Source organism: Halichoerus grypus, chromosome 13 (genome assembly GCF_964656455.1).
Source record: "Halichoerus grypus chromosome 13, mHalGry1.hap1.1, whole genome shotgun sequence".
Classification (NCBI taxonomy): domain Eukaryota; kingdom Metazoa; phylum Chordata; class Mammalia; order Carnivora; family Phocidae; genus Halichoerus; species Halichoerus grypus.
This window is the reverse complement of record NC_135724.1, coordinates 73,982,963-74,001,056: the sequence shown is the minus strand read 5'-3', so window position 1 is coordinate 74,001,056 and position 18,094 is coordinate 73,982,963. Positions and strand designations below refer to the sequence as shown.

The following is an 18,094-nucleotide window of genomic DNA, read 5'->3' as shown; positions in this document are numbered from 1 at the left end:
TATTGTGGTCTGAGTCTAAGGGAGAAATAAGAACTGGAGGGAAAGAGTCAGAAAAGTGGTTGTTTTTCCTGTTTTCCTCCGAACGTGGAGCTTGGAGAGGTGATGAAATTTGGGCAGAGCTAAACTAAGACAGGGCACGCTCCGGGAACGTAAAGTGAAAGGAACTGGGTTAAAATAAAGTGAGAGACAAAGATGAAAGGACCTGGGACTTCGAAATATAGAATGGGATTCAGGAATGGTCCTTCCCCTTAACTCTGGGATGGGCCCCTACCAGTCACTCTGCACTTAGGATGTGCTGCAGTGACACTATCCTTTAAGTTCTGAAAGCATGCCAAACTTGCTTGCACCTCAGGGACTTTGCATGTTCCCTCTGCCTCTTGGTGACTTTTCTCTCTGATCTTTGATTATTTTTCATCATCATTCAGGTCTCAGCTCAAATGTCATCTCTTTGTCCACCACATGTACCACTTTCTCTGACCCTGTTCTCTTTTCCTTCACAGCACTTTTTGAAGTTATCTCTCTCTACGTGTATATTGCATTTACCCCCATGAGAACAGGAACCAGGCCCATAGTATACAAATCTATAAATATTTGGTGCATGAATTTTATCTCCCAATTTCCTTACAGCAACCGTGCCTTCAGAATTGACACAGCAAAGCTCCAGACTAGGTACCAGGAACTACAGCGTCTTGTCCACCCTGATTTCTTCAGCCAGAGGTCTCAGGTAGCCTGTTGGCCACCCCAATCATACCCAAACACTAGTGTACATGGGGTGGGTGGCAGTGGCCTTGTGGTGATGTGATTATCAGAGATAGAGCTAAACAACCAGCTCCACCCTGGGACAGCCTGACCCCAGCTGGCAGACCCTGAACCTGCCTGCACTCACAGCTTTTACCTGACTTCCCAGAAGAATTAGAATACATTAGTTGAAAATAAAGACATCTCATCCCACACCACTTCTACTTGGGAGACTTCCTTAGTTGTCTGCCCATCAGTATTTTATGAAACAGTTTGTGAATGTAATGTGGCTGATTTGGATGGTAATGAGATTATCTTCATCTCTACTAACAGACTGAAAAGGACTTCTCAGAAAAGCATTCAACCCTGGTGAATGATGCCTATAAGACCCTTCTGGCTCCCCTGAGCAGGGGACTATACCTAGTAAGGTGATTTCCCAACCCTTCTATGCGTGACTACATGCTATCCATTGGGCTGTGGGACAGCTGCTCCCTTGCATTCAGCAGAAGAGTGCTTGAGACCTGAGCTAGTCTAGGGACCCAAAGATAATTAGCCTCAATGATACTGCATGAGAATAGTTTTCTCTGAGTATTTGTAAATCTTACTTGCCCGAGTGCATTGTTTTTTTACCATTTGGTAGCATTTAGGGAAGAGTATTTTGGGGGTTTTTTGGTGGGGGAGGGAAGAGTTTAGCACCTTAGAATTTTAGGACTTAATAGAGCCTTTACAAATATCTAGTTCAGTCTCCCAAGTGGAGGAGAACTCCCCTAGGGTAACACAGTTCCAGGTAGCAGAGAGGAATCCCGTGCCAGCACTCCTGTCTCCGTCCAACTTTCCCATACCCTACCTTCACATTTTCACTATTAAGACAGTTCAAGGTTAAAAAAAAAAAAAAGACAGTTCAAGGTTTGTTTGTTTGTTTGTTTTTTTGTTTATGAATCGTATTCTGTTCTATTCTGTGAGTAGGATTTATTACTCTGGCCACAGTCTCTTCAACCAACCTTACTTTTTTCTGCTTTATGTCCCAATAGCTAAAGCTCCATGGATTAGAGACTCCTGAAGGGACAGATGATGAAATGGACAGGCAATTCCTCATGGAAATAATGGAAATCAATGAAAAACTTGCAGAAGCTCAAAGTGAAGCTGCCATAAAAGAGATTGAATCTATTGTCAGAGGTAAAAGATAAAATACCACTGAATGCATTTTATTGCTGTTACGAGTACATGTCCAAGGTTAGGTGAAAAATGAATATAAAGACTACATATAGATCATCATAATGATTCAGGGAGTATTTTTTTTTTCTTGGTTATACTGAAACCAATTTTGTCTGGAGGTTAGACTTGCAACATCTCTAACTTTCTGGAAGGCAGCCTTAAACCAAGAATGTAATAATATTTTGCAGATTGCAATCCTCCTTCCTACCCATGACATCATTAGATGTTATTATCGTCTCTGACAAGAATAATTAGGCCTTAGAAGTTCATGGAAATGCCCAAGGTCACATTGCAGAGCAAAGACTGAAAAACTGACTTCTGATCGCATATTACTTTGTTTTCCACTTTATTTCACACTGTATCAGGCAGGGTTCTCCAGAGAAACAGAACCAATAGTATACATGTATATATGGAGAGAGAGGGAGAGGAAGAGAGAAACCTATTTTAAGGAATTGGCTCACAGAATTGTGAGGGCTAACAAGTCCAAAATATGTCAGGCAGACCAGGAGGCTGGAAACTCAAGCAGGACTTCTATGCCTACATTATCCAAGCTAATCTTTACTTAAAGTCAACTGGTTGTAAATCACATCTACAAAATACCTTCACAGCAATATCTAGACGAGTGTTTGACCAAACAATTGGGCACCATAGCCCAACCAAGTTGACACATAAAATTAACCATGCCATGTAGAAGAAGTTCCAAGTTCTCGCTCCAATTGTATGCACATATGTACTTTCACAAATATTTGTGGCATGCCCGCTGTGTATCAAGCATTGTGCAAGACACCAGTGAATGAGAAAGACCCGTGTCTTCATGGAGTTTATATATTCCAACTCAATGTGTCCAAAATGGAATTCATGAGCCTCTCCCCTCCCTCCTAAAAAAAAAAAAACCAACCTATTCCTCTGTTGATGTTCCCTAAGTGAATGACACCATCCGGTTGCACAAGTCCAAAACACTGAGGAGGCGTTCTTAACAACTTATCCTCCCTTACCCCCGTAGACAGTCATCACCAAATCTTGAAATGCTGACCTTCTAAATATGTCCCAAATCTGTCTGTCTTCACTGCCAGCACCCTGTTCCAAACTGCCATTCTTTCTCACCTGGACAACTGCAGTAGCTCCAGACTGGTCTAGCTATACTTCAATCGAATATATTCCTATACTGTCACTTATGAGATCTTTTGAAACCCAAATCTAATCATATTACACTTGGTTTTGCTTTAAAACTTTAAGTGGCTTCCCACTGCTCTCAGGTTAAAGACCAAAGTCTTTAGTAAAGCATACAAGGCCCTGTATGGTCTGACCTCTGCTTCCTCCCATTTGCCCCTCCACTCTAGCCACACAGGCCATTTCTAGTTCTTCATCTCTACCAGGCACCTTTCTACCCTAGGGCCTTTGCACATGCTGTTCTGCTTAAAACCCTCTTCTCCTCCTTCCTCTAGTGAACTCTTCCTCTTCCAGATCTGGGGGCAATCATCACTTCCTCAGAGAACCTCTTTATCTGTACCTTTTGGCAGTGGATACCTCCCCCTTACAGGACTAATCACAGTTATAACCTTACTGTTCTACATGAGATTATTTGACCAATGTCAGCCTCCCTCCCTCCCTCCTTAGACTAGAAGTTCTGCAGAGGCAGAAATTGTTTCTGCTTTTTGGTCCCCTCATACCCTCAGCCCAGGTAGTATATACAGCCCATGGTGTATATAACATGGGCTCAGTAAATATTGAGTAAATAAATAATGAAAAAAGAAGCTAAAATCAATAAAATGGCCAGGGGGGAGTCTATCAGAGATGTATCAACAGCCTTTCGGCTGGGTGGTGTTGGAAGAAGACCTCAAGGCTTACGGTCAGAAACCCCCTCTGCACAGCTTTGGAAGGCAGAGGAACATGATGCTCTGCTGTGAGGGGGTCTTGGGTGCAGTGTCAACACTGCCATTGACTTTACATGTAACCTTGAACAAGCAGCTTCACCCCTCTAAGCCTCAGTTTCCTCATCTGTAAAATGGAGATAACATTAGTACTGGTTGTTGCAAGGATTAAATTAAATCAAATAAAACATGTAAAACACATAACACAGTGCCTGGCCCATAGCAGGTGCTCAGTCACTGGTGGGGGTTATTCTAGCCCTATAGTGAATGTCTGGTTTCGAACAGGTCACTGACCTTCATTTAGATTAATTCCTAAGTTTCCTCCTCTACGAGCATGTGCTAAGGCCCAAAGTAAGCAAATATTCAAGGGCATAGAGCTAGTTAGATCTGGGCAGAACTCCTGAGCCCCTAGACTCCTAGTCCAGTGTTCTTTTGTCAACACCACGTTGCTAGTTTCCCACAGCTGTCTAGGAGTCTGGAGACTTGGGGTCTGCTCCCAGCTCCTCCACTCAACCAACCATATGACTAGGGCCATCTCCCAATACCTGTAACTGCATACAAAGGAGATAAAACATATTTGAAAGTGCTTTGAAAGCAGGCACCATATAAGTGATTGATACTTTTTATATCTGGAAAACACACTTATAGTAAAATTCTTCATTTCCTAATGAGGACACAGAAACACCAGGTAGCTGCTCCTTTACCTTATCTGGCATCTTCTCTCTTATGGTACAATATGATCTAAGTGTTTCATTTTCCTGGGAGGCTGTATAATTTGCAAGTGGTTGTTTGAAACACTGTAATGCCCTACCCATAGGCAATCCCAGTTTGCTAATTTTCTCCTACCTGAAATCTGGAAAATTCAGACTGCTTGTTGGAGACAATCAAAGCATTTCCTTGTCCTTTTTTTTTTAAATGATTGTATAGCCATTTTACAAGCCTTAGTGATTGCCCCTCAGACCTTTCAGAGGTAGAAAAACATAATGTGAGTAGGGTCAGCTACACTAAACAGGAGCTGCTGGGGAGCCTGGGTGGCTCATTCGGTTGAATGTCCGACTCTTGGTTTCAGCTCAGGTCATGATCTCAGGGTTGCAGGATTGAGCCTCGATTCGGGCTCTGCGCTCAGCGGGGAGTCTGCTTGAGATTCTGTCTCTCACCCTCTGCCCCTCCCCCGCACACACGCGTGCACCCTCTCTCTCAAATAAAGATAAATAAATCTAAAACAAAACAAAACACAGGAGCTGCCATCATGGGACATGTGGACACAGGGCTTATGAGGCCTTACCCTGGAATCTAAGCTCCCTGTTGTATTGTGTTGAAACCAGCTACCAAGTGTTATCTTCACATCGTTAGTCTATATAAATAGAAAAATTAAGATAGTGATTTTCTCTTTCAGCTAAACAGAAAGAATTGACTGACAATGTGAGCAGAGCTTTTGAACAAGGTACTTTCTTCATGTCTTAACTTTCTTAAATGTGGAAAGAAACTGTAAGCACTGAGGTATAACCATCAATTCAATAAATAGCTATTTTATACCCATCCTATGATAAGTACATGGGGAGCTATAAAATATAGGCAAGTGGACATTTCTCCCTTCAAGGATTCACAGCTTGCTAGAGAAGTAAGCTGTGTGCCAAAAACTGTGATATGCCAGTGACAGAGTAGATGAAAGTGCTTCTGTTCCTCTTCAGCAAGTCGAAGTTAAGGTACGGGATGTAGGCTGAAGCCCACACAGGCAGACCCTGAGGGCAAGGCTGCACAGTCGACATCTGGCAAAACCTGCACAGCCCCTTCCTCTGCAAAGCCCGGAAGGAGAAGCCCACAGCAGAGCTGTGCCCGAATTTCAAAATAGGAATGTTCATCCTGGTCCCCATTGCCCCTGGCTTTCAGCTCAAAGAGATTCAGTCTATTTCTGGCTATTTTGAAGTAAGAACAGTCTTTCTCTCCATCCCAGACTTGTGCCACCCCTTAAATAAAGGAATAATGGCCCTTTGGCTGAAGGATCATTTGATTGCAGGAAGCCGAAGGCCACTCAAGCTAGCCCAGCTAGTTAAAAAGAGGTTATTATAGCTAAAAAGAGGTTATTATAAGGAATTAGGACTACGTCCCCAAATCCAAAGAGAAAGTCCCTGTGATGATTATAGTATACAGTGTTATATGAGCTCTTCTGGGGCAAAGCCTGGGAACCGGAAAGCAGTCTGAAACCAAAACTGCAGTCCTGGACTCGATGCCTCTGGCAGTTTCATTCCGTCCCCTTCTCGTCATTATAAACCAGTTCCATCCACTTCCTCATTAGCGTACAGTGCTCCAAAATGGCCTCCCCCACTGGTGACTCCTTAGTTCGCCTAGGTCCATTACCTTATAAGAGCAAGGACTTTGACCATCTGACTAGAGTCTCCTAGACCCACCTCTAGATTCCCGAGAGAGGGGATTTGGTTGGCCCAGCTTGAGCCAGATGTCCACTCAAGTCCAGTCAGCTAGTGCTGAGGGGACAGGCTTATACAGTGTGCCATCCAGTTTGCAAGGACTGTAGAAGTCTATTCTGACACACAGGCAGAGGAAGGGTCTCTGAATATATGTTAGGGAAATACAGATTAACAGCCTGATATGGCTGCCTGAAATCCATGAACCCAACCCACTGACTATTCAGGTGTTCCACAAGGGCTCACCCCCATCTCCTACTGCACTTTTGTAGATTTTTTTTTCGTAGATTTTAAGAAGAATAAATAATATTTAAGTACAATTTAAGGAATAAAAATAGAAGGAACACCCATGTCCCCACCGCCCAGCTTAAGAAATAGAACATGCAAAGAAGATATACAAATAGTCAATAACTATGGAAAGATGTGCAACATCACTAATCATTAGGCAAATGAAAATCAAAACCACAACGAGATACTGATTAAGATGGCTAGTATTAGAAAACTCAGAAAATAACAAGTATTGGTGAGGGTCTGGAGAAGTTGAAACCATTATGCACTGTTGGCGGGGATGTAAAATAGTGCAGCCACTACGGAAAACATTATGGTATTTCCCCAAGGAATTAAACATAGGATCACCATAAGATCTAGCAATTCCACTTCTAAGAATATACCTGAAGAATTGACAGCAGGGACTCTAAAGAGATGCTTGTATGCTGTCAAAGGTAAAGCCAGATACTACTTAAAGTGGTAAGGATAGATTTTAATCAGTAATAACTATTGCAATAGGGAAGAGTCTGGTGTGAACTGAACTCCCGATTTATACAAAGGTTACTGGGCGTTTTAAAGAAAGAATGAAGGGCACCTGGGTGGCTCAGTTGGTTAAGCATCTGCCTTCAGCTCAGGTCATAATCCCAGGGTCCTGTGATTGAGCCCAGCATCAGGCTCCCTGCTCATTGGGGAGTCTGCTCCTCCCTCTCCCTTCCGCCCCGCCTATCCCCGCCCCCCCCCCCCCCCGCTCATGGTCTCTCTCTCTCTCTCTCTCTCTCTCTTAGATAAATAAATAAAATCTTTTTTTTAAAGATTTTTTTTTTTTAATTTATTTATTTGAGACAGAATGAGAGAGAGAGAGAGAGCACATGAGAGGGGGGAGGGTCAGAGGGAGAAGCAGGCTCCCTGCCGAGCAGGGAGCCCGATGCGGGACTCGATCCAGGGACTCCAGGATCATGACCTGAGCCGAAGGCAGTTGCTTAACCAACTGAGCCACCCAGGCGCCCCAATAAATAAAATCTTTAAAAAAAAATAAAGGGAGAATGAGGGAGTAGGGAGGGGAATGAGCATGGTCTCAGTAGAGTCTGGGAAATGAAAAATTACAAAAAAGGGAAGGTGGTGGTTTCATGTGAAACTGATCTGGTTTTGCTAACTGGGGCTTATTAAAGTTAGGCTTCTACCCTCCCTCAGACACTGGGAGACAGGGGTCCTATCTTCTGGTGTTAGCTGCAACAAACAGTAAGAAAGAAACAGGAAGAAGAGACATTCTTCTTTCCTCTGAACAATGTAAGTCCATTTCTCATTCGATCACCCTTTGTTTATTAAGGACTAGCTGAGCCATCTGTTGAGACTTGGTAGAAGAGGATATTTGCTGAATGACGTGAGCAATCAAGCATTTAATGAGGAGCATCTCTATGGAAACAAAAAGAAAACAAAGGCTAATGGTGGGAACAGAGTATAAACCCAGTTTCTGAGTCCAGAGGGCGGGCAGTCACTTGAGAAGACACTGAACTCTTAAGCATCTTTACATGGTGGTGTGAGGACAGCAGTGACGATCCGATAGATTTCTTATTTTATAGTTTGACTGTTGGTAGTGATGGCATAGACATCAACGTCACAGCCATGGCTATTTCCCAGAGCAGAGCATGGAGGACACAGGAGTTCTGGTGGACCTTTGGGGTAGCCCAAGTGGCAGCAAGTCCAGGCACAAAGGTTGCCCACGTGTGATTTGTAGGGATGAGTTCTTTGATGCTTATATCAAGTTGTCTGGCCTTAGCTTACAGGGCGTTTTCAGATCCTGGAGGAAAGGGCGACCACAAGAGAGCCTGAGTCCCAAAAAGGATTAGGTTTTAGTTCTTAGTGATGCCACGTCAGGAGGGAAGGAGAAAAATGGGAAACAGCGCTTTGGAGAGTTGTAGCCAGATATTCAAGGAAACTAGGAGAATTAAGAATTTGCTAAGGGATATATCTAAAACTAATGATGTAATGTATGGGGATTAACATAACAATAAAAAAATTAAAAAAAAAAAAAGAATTTGCTAAGGGAGGGCGCCTGGGTGGCTCAGATGGCTAAGCGTCTGCCTTCGGCTCAGGTCATGATCCCAGGGTCCTGGGATTGAGTCCTGCATCGGGCTCCCTGCTCCTTGGGAGCCTGCTTCTCCCTCTGCCTCTCTCTCAATCTCTCTGTCTCTCATGAATAAATAAATAAAATCTTTAAAAAAAAAAAAAAAAAGAATTTGCTAAGGGCTAAAAACAAAAAAAGAAAAAGAATTTGCTAAGGGCTGACAAAATGTGTAAGACGGCAAGATCCAGTTTGGTTTATAGGAAAATAATAAAACCTCAAGATAGATTCCAGGTGTGATATACTTTTCCACTGTCATAAAATTTCTATCTATAGTCAATCCCCTTTTTAGTCAAAGGTTATCAAGGTAAGAATAGTTTTGTTTACAAAATAACTTTAGTTGCACTAAAGTTGGCCTAATTATCCACATGAATGCAACAAGAATAGTAATCAATCAACAATACAGACCTTTTTGTTTTTTTTTTTAAGTAATTGATTTTTTTTTTTTAAAGCTTTTATTTATTTGAGAGAGAGAATGAGAGAGAGAGCACATGAGAGGGGGGAGGGTCAGAGGGAGAAGCAGGCTCCCTGAGTAGGGAGCCATGCGGGACTCAATCCTGGGACTCCAGGATCATGACCTGAGCCGAAGGCAGTCGCTTAACCAACTGAGCCACCCAGGCGCCCCTTGAGTAATTGATTTTTTTTTTTTTAAGATTTTATTTATTTGACAGAGACAGAGATAGCGAGAGCAGGAACACAAGCAGCGGGAGTGGGAGAGGGAGAGCAGGCTTCCCGCCGAGGAGGGACCCTGATGCGGGGCTCGATCCTAGAACCCTGGGATCATGACCTGAGCCAAAGGCAGACGCTTAACGACTGAGCCACCCAGGCGCCCAGTAATTGATTTTTTTAAAAAGATTTTATTTATTTTACTTGAGAGAGACGGGGAGAGAGAGAGGGGGAGAGAGAGAGAGAGAGAGAGTGGGGCAGAAGAGCACAAGCAGGAGGAGCAGCAGAGGGAGGGGGAGAAGCAGGCTCCCCGCTGAGCAGGGAGCCCAATGTGGCATCGATCCCGGGACCCTGGGATCATGACCTGAGCCGAAGGCAGACGCTTAACCAACTGAGCCACCCAGGCATCCCAAAACTTTGTCATTTTAACAGAGAAAACCAAACTCTGGTTTTGTCAGTACACTATTGAGATTAAAGTTCATTTCAAGAGGCGCCTGGCTGGCTCAGTCAGTGGAGTGTACGAGTCTTGATCTCGGGGTTGTGAGTTCGAGCCCCACGTTGGGTGTAGAGATTACTTAAAAAATAATAATAGTAAAATCTTTTTTAAGAATTAAAAAATAGGGGCGCCTGGGTGGCTCAGTTGGTTAAGTAGCTGCCTTCCACTCAGGTCATGATCCCAGCGTCCTGGGATCCAGCCCCGCATTGGGCTCCCTGCTCCGCGGGAAGCCTGCTTCTCCCTCTCCCACTCCCCCTGCTTGTGTTCCCTCTCTCGCTGTGTCTCTCTCTGCCAAATAAATAAATAAAATCTTAAAAAAAAAAAGAATTAAAAAATAAAGTTCATTTCCAAAAAAAAAAACTATAGGCACACCTGGATAGCTCAGTCAGTTAAGTGTCTACCTTTGGCTCAGGTCATGATCCCAGTGTCCTGGGATGGAGCCCCACATCGAGCCCCACATTCAATTCCCTGCTCAGCAGGGAGCCTGCTTCTCCCTCTCCCTCTGCCGTTCCCACCACTTGTGCTCTCTGGCTCTATCTCTCTGTCAAATAAGTAAATAAAATCTTTAAAAAAAACAAAATCAGGGGCACCTGGGTGGCTCAGCTGTTAAGCGTCCTGCCTTCGGCTCAGGTCATGATCTCAGGGTTCTGGGATCAAGCCCCGCATCGGGCTTCCTGCTCTGCGGGAAGCCTGCTTCTCCCTCTCCCTCTGCCATTCCCACCACTTGTGTTCTCTGGCTCTATCTCTCTGTCAAATAAATAAATAAAATCTTTAAAAAAAAACAAAATCAAAAAACAACAAAAAAATATATATATAAATCCACTTAGCCAGCTTTGACCTCACAACATAAAATTCCTTTTCCACAGACCTTCTACAACTCAATATCCATTCATATTTTGTTCCATTCTTTCCCTCTTTCACATTCTACTTTAGGACAAAATTACTCTCTTTTTATCTGAAAGGAAAAACACTCTTCATTCTTTACATACTTTTCATATAAAAACACATCCTACTTTTCTTCCATTCTTTATATACAAAGTCGTTTCCCTTCAATCTTGTTACTTGTAGTCTTATTTTTTTATATATTAATTATAAATTTTAACCATTGGCAAACTTTATTTTACAGAGAAAATGAGGAAGTAGACAATTGAGAACTATAATATACCAGTATTCTGTAGTAGATAAGCAAATTTTATGAATATACCATCTCATAAGCTATAGAGGTATATGTTTTTTATAATATTACTTTTTTTAATGTGGCAAGGACATGTTTATTAAGAGATCCAAGATCAAAAAAAAGAGACCGAAGATCCTTGGCTTCTCTGTACCATATAAAAATAAATAGCCAAAAGTATATAAACTTAAACTTTTGCTTAATAGTGAATGTTTTAACACTTTATCTTATTTAGAAATTATGTATATATTTAATAAAGATCTTTTATTTAACTTAGCTTACCATGACTCTAAGGTTCCAAGTTGCCAAAAAGATTTTGGAAATGATTTTTAGGCAGCATATTATAAAACATAATTATCATTATAAATAAAGTTTGTCAGGGGCACCTAGGTGGCTCAGTCGGTTAAGCATTTGCCTTCGACTCAGGTCATGATCCTAGGGTCCTGGGATCAAGCCCCACATCGGGCTCCCTGCTCAGCAGGGAGCCTGCTTCTCCCTCTCCTCCCTTCTCATTCTCTCTCTCTCCCTATCTCTGTCTCTCTCTCAAATAAATAAAATCTTTAAAAAGAATGAAATAAAATAAATTCAATTACTTTAAATTCAATTAATTAACATATAATGTATTATTTGTCTCAGGGGTACGGGTCTGTGATTCATCAGTCTTATATAATACCCAGTGCTCATTACAACATATACCCTCCCTAATGTCCATCACCCAGTTACGCCATTCCCCCTCAGTTTGTTTCCTAAGATTAAGAGTCTCTTATGGTTTGTCTCCCTCTCCGATTTCGTCTTGTTTCATTTTTTCCTCTCTCCTCTATGATTCTCTGCCTTGTTTCTCAAATTCCGCATATCAGTGAGATCATATGATAATTCTTTTTCTGATTGACTTATTTCGCTTACCATAATACCCTCTAGTTCCATCCACGTCATTGCAAATGGCAAGATTTCATTTTTTTGATGGCTACATATTATTCCATTATATATATATATATATATATATATATATATATATATATACACCACATCTTCTTTATCCATTCATCTGTCGATGGACATCTCAGCTCTTTCCATAGTTTGGCTATTGTGGACATTGCTGCTACAAACATTGGGGTGCGGTGACCCTTCGGATCACTACATTTGTATCTTTGGGGTAAATACCCAGTAGTGCAATTGCTGGGTCATAGGGAGGATACAACTCTTTTAAGGGATTTTTATAAATTAATTTGGTAATACCATCGGGAGATAGGGAAATATACATATCAGACATACATAAATATACAGACATGCAAATACAGATCTCACAGGTTTGTTTTGTTTTGTTTTTAAGATTTTATTTATTTGACAGAGAGAGACACGGTGAGAGAGGGAACACAAGCAGGGGGAATGGGAGAGGGAGAAGCAGGCTTCCCGCGGAGCAGGGAGCCCGATGCGGGGCTCGATCCCAGGACCCTGGAATCATGACCTGAGCTGAAGGCAGACGCTTAACGACTGAGCCATCCAGGTGCCCTGCACAGTTTTCATTTTAAAACTTTATCTGTGATTCAGACTGGCTACCTTGGTCAATAGAGTTAGTTTTATTCTTGCTTAAATGAAGCCTCACCTTAACATCTCTGTTTATTTCAGATGATTTGGAAAAAGCCAAGGAAATGTTAACAAAGATGAGATACTTTTCAAATACAGAAGAAAAGATCAAGTTAAAGAAGATTCCCCTCTAATGATTACTAGTTTAAAAGTTTCCAAAAAAAAAAGTTTCAAAATAAAGTTCTTGTATATTTCTTTTCTGGCTTCTGTTAATTGAGACTAGAGATGCATTCACCGCTTTTACCATCTGAGTTAAACCTGTGGCTCAGGCATTAATGGATGGCAAAGCTTACCATGTGGGAGGAAACAGTGTAGCCAGAGCTTGGGTGGTCAGTTCTTTGTGTGATACTTGATACAGCATGCTCCCCATCTAGGCCAGTGAAAGAAGTAGGGATGGGGCCAACTTGAGGCTCTGGAGAAAGGGCTGGCAAACTTTTACTGCAAAGGGCCAGATAGTAAATGCTTTAGGCTTTGTGGCCCATACTGCCTCTGTTATAACTGCTCAACTCTGTCATGATTGCATTTTGTTTACAAAACAGGCAGTGGTTTAGATTTGACCCAGAGATTCCCAACCTCTGCCCTAGAACGGTATCTTCTTTCTAATGGCCGGCCCTTCACTAGTGCCCTTGTTAGTATAGTCTTAGGGCATTCAGTTTAGTAACCATGCAAAGCTGCCTAAGGATTTCTTAGGCCTACATTTAAAAATGTAGATGATATTATCAAGAGTTAGTCTGGTGGGGCCATGATGGGTGTAGAGATTACCAAAAAAAGAAAAAGACAGAAATTCCAAGAAATAACAACTCTTGGAGAGCATTGCTTGTTTAAATTGAAAAATCAGAGTTCTGAACCAAGGTTCAATTCCTAGAGCTTAAAATTGCAGCCCCTTTGCGTCCTCCCTCACCCTTGTCTAAGAATTTATATCTTGTGAATCCTGATCCTATTCTACTCAGTTTGTTAACATTTTAGGATTTATGGATCCTCTGAAGGCAAATTAACCACAGCAGCTGTCTGGCTTAATGGTATTTAGGAATATCAGTACAATCACCAGCCCTCTTATATTTTACAAGGAGAATGAGTTACTTGTCTAAAAACACACAGGGAGTCTTTAAGTGAACAATTACAATGCAAGCAAATGTCCTGATTAAATTGGGTGCCTCTGTAAAGAAACAGGAGATGAAAGTAGTGTTTGAAATAGTTCTGCAATCTTCATTCCTTTTTCAGAACGATGATCAGGGACCAAAACAATCTGACCACAAAAAGAAATCAGATAAACATTTTTGGAGGAACTTCAAAGAAACTTTTCCCTTACCTGCTGCCATCAGCTAGAAAGGCCACTAGGCCTCCCAGCTAACTACTTCTGATTTAGGGGATAAATAAAAAAGACTTTATTTCTAAGTGTAATTACTTTTGTTTTTTCTTTTTTGTTTTTCCTTCACTCTTCCAAAATCTTTCCCTGTTAGGGTAAAAGTCCAAGTTTAGCGGGACTTCTAAATCCAGGAACCCTTGCAGGTGTTCCCTGTCAAAGCCCTATGAGGAGGTAGGCTTCTAGACATCTGGAAGGTTAGCAGCCCTATTTGGACTAAAGTTTTTTGGTTTTCCTTTTTTTTTTTTTTTTAAGTTTATTTAAGTAATCTCTACACCCAATGTGAGGCTGGAACTCATGACCCCAAGATCAAGAGTTGCATGCTCTTCCGAATGAGCCAGCCAGGCACCCCTGAATTAAAGTTTCTTTCTTTTTTTTTTTTTTAAGATTTTATTTATTTGTCAGAGAGAGCGAGAGAGCACAAGCAGGGGTAGTGCCAGGGAGAGGGAGAAGTAGGCTCCCGCTTAGCTGAGAGCACTGATACAGGGCTCAGTCCAACCTGAGCTGAAGGCAGATGCTTAACCAACTGAGCCACCCAGGCATCCCTGAATTAAAGTTTCTGACCAAGTGAAGCAAATTGAGCCCTCACCTCCCTCCCCACATCATTGCCAATATAGAAAAAATTTATCAGAACAAGTAAGAGGTTTTGACTAATTTGTGGTTATTTCTTCTCAGACTCTGTCAGAAAGGCCCAGTATTATGGATTGGATGTGTCTCCCCCCACCCCCCCCAGAAAATTCATATGGTATGGTGAAGCCCTAACCCACAGTGTGGCTATATTTGGAGATGGTGCCTCTAAGAATTAATTGAGGTTAAATGAGGTCATATAAGATTCCCATCAGACAGGATTCGTGTCTTTATGAGAAAAGACACTAGGGTGCTCCCTCACTTGCTCCCTACACTCATGTACGAGGGAAAAATTTTTTTTTTTTTTTTTAAGATTTTATTTATTTGTCAGAGAGCACAACTGGAGAGTGGCAGGCAGAGGGAGAATCAGGCAAGGAGCCTGCTTCAGGACTCGATCCCATGACTCTGGGATCATGACCTGAGCTAAAGGCAGACGCTCAACCGACTGAGCCACCCAGGCATCCCACAAGGGAAAAAGATCTTGTGAGAAGGCCAGAGGGAAGGCAACCAGGAAGTGACTTCTCACCGGAAACTGAAACTGACCATGCTGGCACCTTGATCTTGGATTTCCGGCCTCCAGACCGTGAGAAAATTGACTTCCGTTGTTATCACCCAGTCCACAGTATTTTATTATGGGGGCCTGACCTGAGTGATACACCTGGATTTGAATCCCAGCTCTGCCACCTATGTGTGTGAGGCTACAATTATGCTAAGCTTCATTTCCTCATCTTTAACATGGTGATAATAGAATGTATTTCACAGGGTTGTTGTAAGGATCAAATGAAATAAATTAAGCAAATTGCTTAGCCCAACACATAGCACATAGTAAGCACTCAAATGTGATTTTTAAAATTGTAATGACTACTTTTATTATTTTTACTTTGGCAACAAAGTCATGTCTTTCACAGCAGAGTCAACATTACCCATTCAGCAGAGTTTCAAGCACCTACTCTGTGTAAGCGAATGTTCAGCCCTGGGAGAGATGCACAGAACAGTTAGATGCATCCTATCTATTTGGGGAGAGGTATTTTATACCAATAATCAAAACAATAATAAAAGTTCCCATTTGCTGGGGAGACGGGCTGGCTCAGTCGGTGGAGCCTGTCACTCTTGCTCTCAGGGTCATGAGTTTAAGCCCCACATTGGGTGTAGAGATTACTTAAAAAAAAAAAAATCAGGAAAAAAAAGGTCCCATTTGCTCCATAGTTACTATGTGAAGTACTTTGCATGAATCCACCAGATTAAACCCAATTTAACTCACTTTACAGATGAAGAAACAAGTTCCCAGAAGATGAGTCAAGAGCTAGGATTCAAACACAGGTCTACCTAAGCCTATGCTCTTAGGGAGGCTGAACCTACCAAATTAAGTACCAGCCAAGAAGATTAAACAATTTGTAACCAGGGGCCATTTACCAGGGCATGCATCTTGCCAAACAGAGGCAGGACTTGATCCAAGTCCCTTTTTCCAAGGCTTGCACATACAGCTTCACTGGGCATAGGGAGGGATCGCTCCCAGGTGTAATAACCAGGTAAGAAGGTTTCAGGGAAGAGGGGGAGTAGAATCCAGACAAGCAGAGAGAAGCTGTGTCAGGTGTCCCCAAGACCCACCCCAGATGCAATGACTCCCTAGGAAATCTCACAGGACTTGGTATATCATCCTACTCATGGTATGATATATTACAGTGAAAGGATATAAAGGTAACTCAACAAAGGGAAAAGGCACATGGGATGAAGTCCAATGGCAACCAGGTACAAGGTCTTAGGGGTCCTCTCCCAGGGAGTCACACAGGGCACGCTTCATTCCCCCTCCAGGACAAGCTGTGACAATCTGTAAGGGAGGCTCATTAGAGACTCAGTACCCAGACTATTTCTTGGGCACTGGTCACATGAGTTCTCTGCCTAGCGTGTGCCACAATTCCAGACTCCCAGTAGGAAAACAGGTATTCAGCATAAACTACATTGTTTCTGCAAACAATTTAGGCACAGTGGGCCAGTCTTATCAATTCTGGGAATAAGTAAACTCTCCCCAAATCCGAATTCCCAGCCAAGGGCCAAGCTTGTCCGCAGGCTTTTCTAAGGATACGCAATCTCAGGACTGCTAGGTTAACTTGTTCCTGCACAGAAGCCAAGGGGAGTTCCCATCATAGCAGAGGGAATTATATAACAATCTTTAACCAGAGAGGAAGGCACCCCCATTGCTGACAGGCTTTTTCCTGTCTCTGGCTGCCACCAGGTAAAGAGAAAGATGCTGCTTTGCTGAGTCAAGATAGCAGTCATGCCCCCTAGCGCGTTCAATAGCAGGTGACAAATGCCTGCAGCAGACTTGGATGCAAAGCTTTACTGTGACTAAGAATTTCTTTGGTTCTGTCACTTTTTGTGACACATGAAATATATCAGAGGTGGCCAGATGAAAAAATACAACACACCATTTTTTCGTTTCCAGGGGTTGCTGTCAAGAGGCAAAAGAATCATCAGAAACATATCACCAGAGTTCCAAGGGTTAAGGGCTTCAGGCAGGAAACAAACACATGGATGATGGTGGGGGGGTGATGTATTGGGGAGGGGTGAGGTCTTCAAGGAAATGGAGTAGGTACCCCATCTCAAAGCTGGGGAGGAAACACTACTAGACTCTGGTAAGAGTTGCCATGGAGACTGTGTTGACAGTCTCATGATTTTTTCAAGAGAGAAGGTGGAATTGTGATTTTAACAGGATATTTCCCTGGAGCTGCCAGGACCATGGAAGCCCCAAGCAAGAAACGCCTAACTCAGCTGGGGTAAGGGAAGGTACAGAATAGGCTTTACAGAGGTGATATGAGAGCAGTATAGTGTTAAAAAAAAAAAAAAATGAGCGCTCACCCCCTGGACTAAGGAAAGAAGAAATCAGGTTACAAATTATATTTGTGATACTACGGATTTCACACAATCAGACAGAACTGGGTTTCCCATCTAGTGCTTCCTCTTACTCACTGTGTGACCTTGAGCAGTTTAGTGTCTGAGTTTCAGTCTTCTTATCTGTAAAACAGGGGTGGCCATAGCACCACCCTCAACAATGAGGACATATAAATGGGACATCAGGAGTGAAGAGTATATAAAGTAGTGCACATGCAGTACTTAGCACAGAGCCTGCCACTGCACTCAGCAAATATTAATAGAAGCACAGAAGGAGATGTGAGCTGAGAGGAAGGGCCCTTGGCCTCAACCTAGGGTTAGGGGCAGAATCATGGATGCTTCCTGAAGGCATCTGGCATTTTCAGATAGATAAGCAGGAGATGCGGCATGCAAGTGAAGAAGAATCCTATTGCACTGGAAGTGGGAGAGTGACAGAGATGAGATTGAGAGAGAGGCAGCCAGGTCAGGAGGAACAATACAGCTGACCCTTGAACAACACAGGTTTCAGCTGTAAGGGTCCACTTATGCATGGATATTTTTCGATACGGTTCAGTACTGTAAATGGATTTTCTCTTCCACATGATTTTCGTAATAACATTTTCTTCTCTCTGGCTTACTTGACTGTAAGAATACAGTGTATAATACATATAGCATAGGGG

The 18,094-nt window shown here is 42.5% G+C and overlaps 2 protein-coding genes across 8 annotated transcripts in view; one reads left to right on the top strand and one right to left on the bottom strand.

The window, feature by feature from the left end:
* CHEK2 (checkpoint kinase 2) overlaps window positions 1-18,094 on the bottom strand; it is an 84,124-nt gene that overhangs the window by 51,708 nt on the left and 14,322 nt on the right. The window lies entirely within an intron of this gene.
* HSCB (HscB mitochondrial iron-sulfur cluster cochaperone) overlaps window positions 1-18,094 on the top strand; it is a 31,295-nt gene that overhangs the window by 952 nt on the left and 12,249 nt on the right. Inside the window, exons 2-7 of one of the 6 annotated variants that reach the window (XM_036123072.2) lie at window positions 628-724; window positions 1,072-1,161; window positions 1,770-1,914; window positions 5,221-5,268; window positions 7,706-7,801; window positions 12,599-12,751. In XM_036123072.2, the coding sequence (XP_035978965.1) occupies window positions 628-724; window positions 1,072-1,161; window positions 1,770-1,914; window positions 5,221-5,268; window positions 7,706-7,801; window positions 12,599-12,690 (568 nt within the window). In that variant the 3' untranslated portion in view covers window positions 12,691-12,751. Of the gene's footprint in view, window positions 1-627; window positions 725-1,071; window positions 1,167-1,769; window positions 1,915-5,220; window positions 5,269-7,705; window positions 7,802-7,841; window positions 8,540-12,598; window positions 12,752-18,094 lie in introns of those variants that run through there. The other 5 variants (XM_036123077.2, XM_078060821.1, XM_078060819.1 and 2 more) reach the window with 5 other exon arrangements.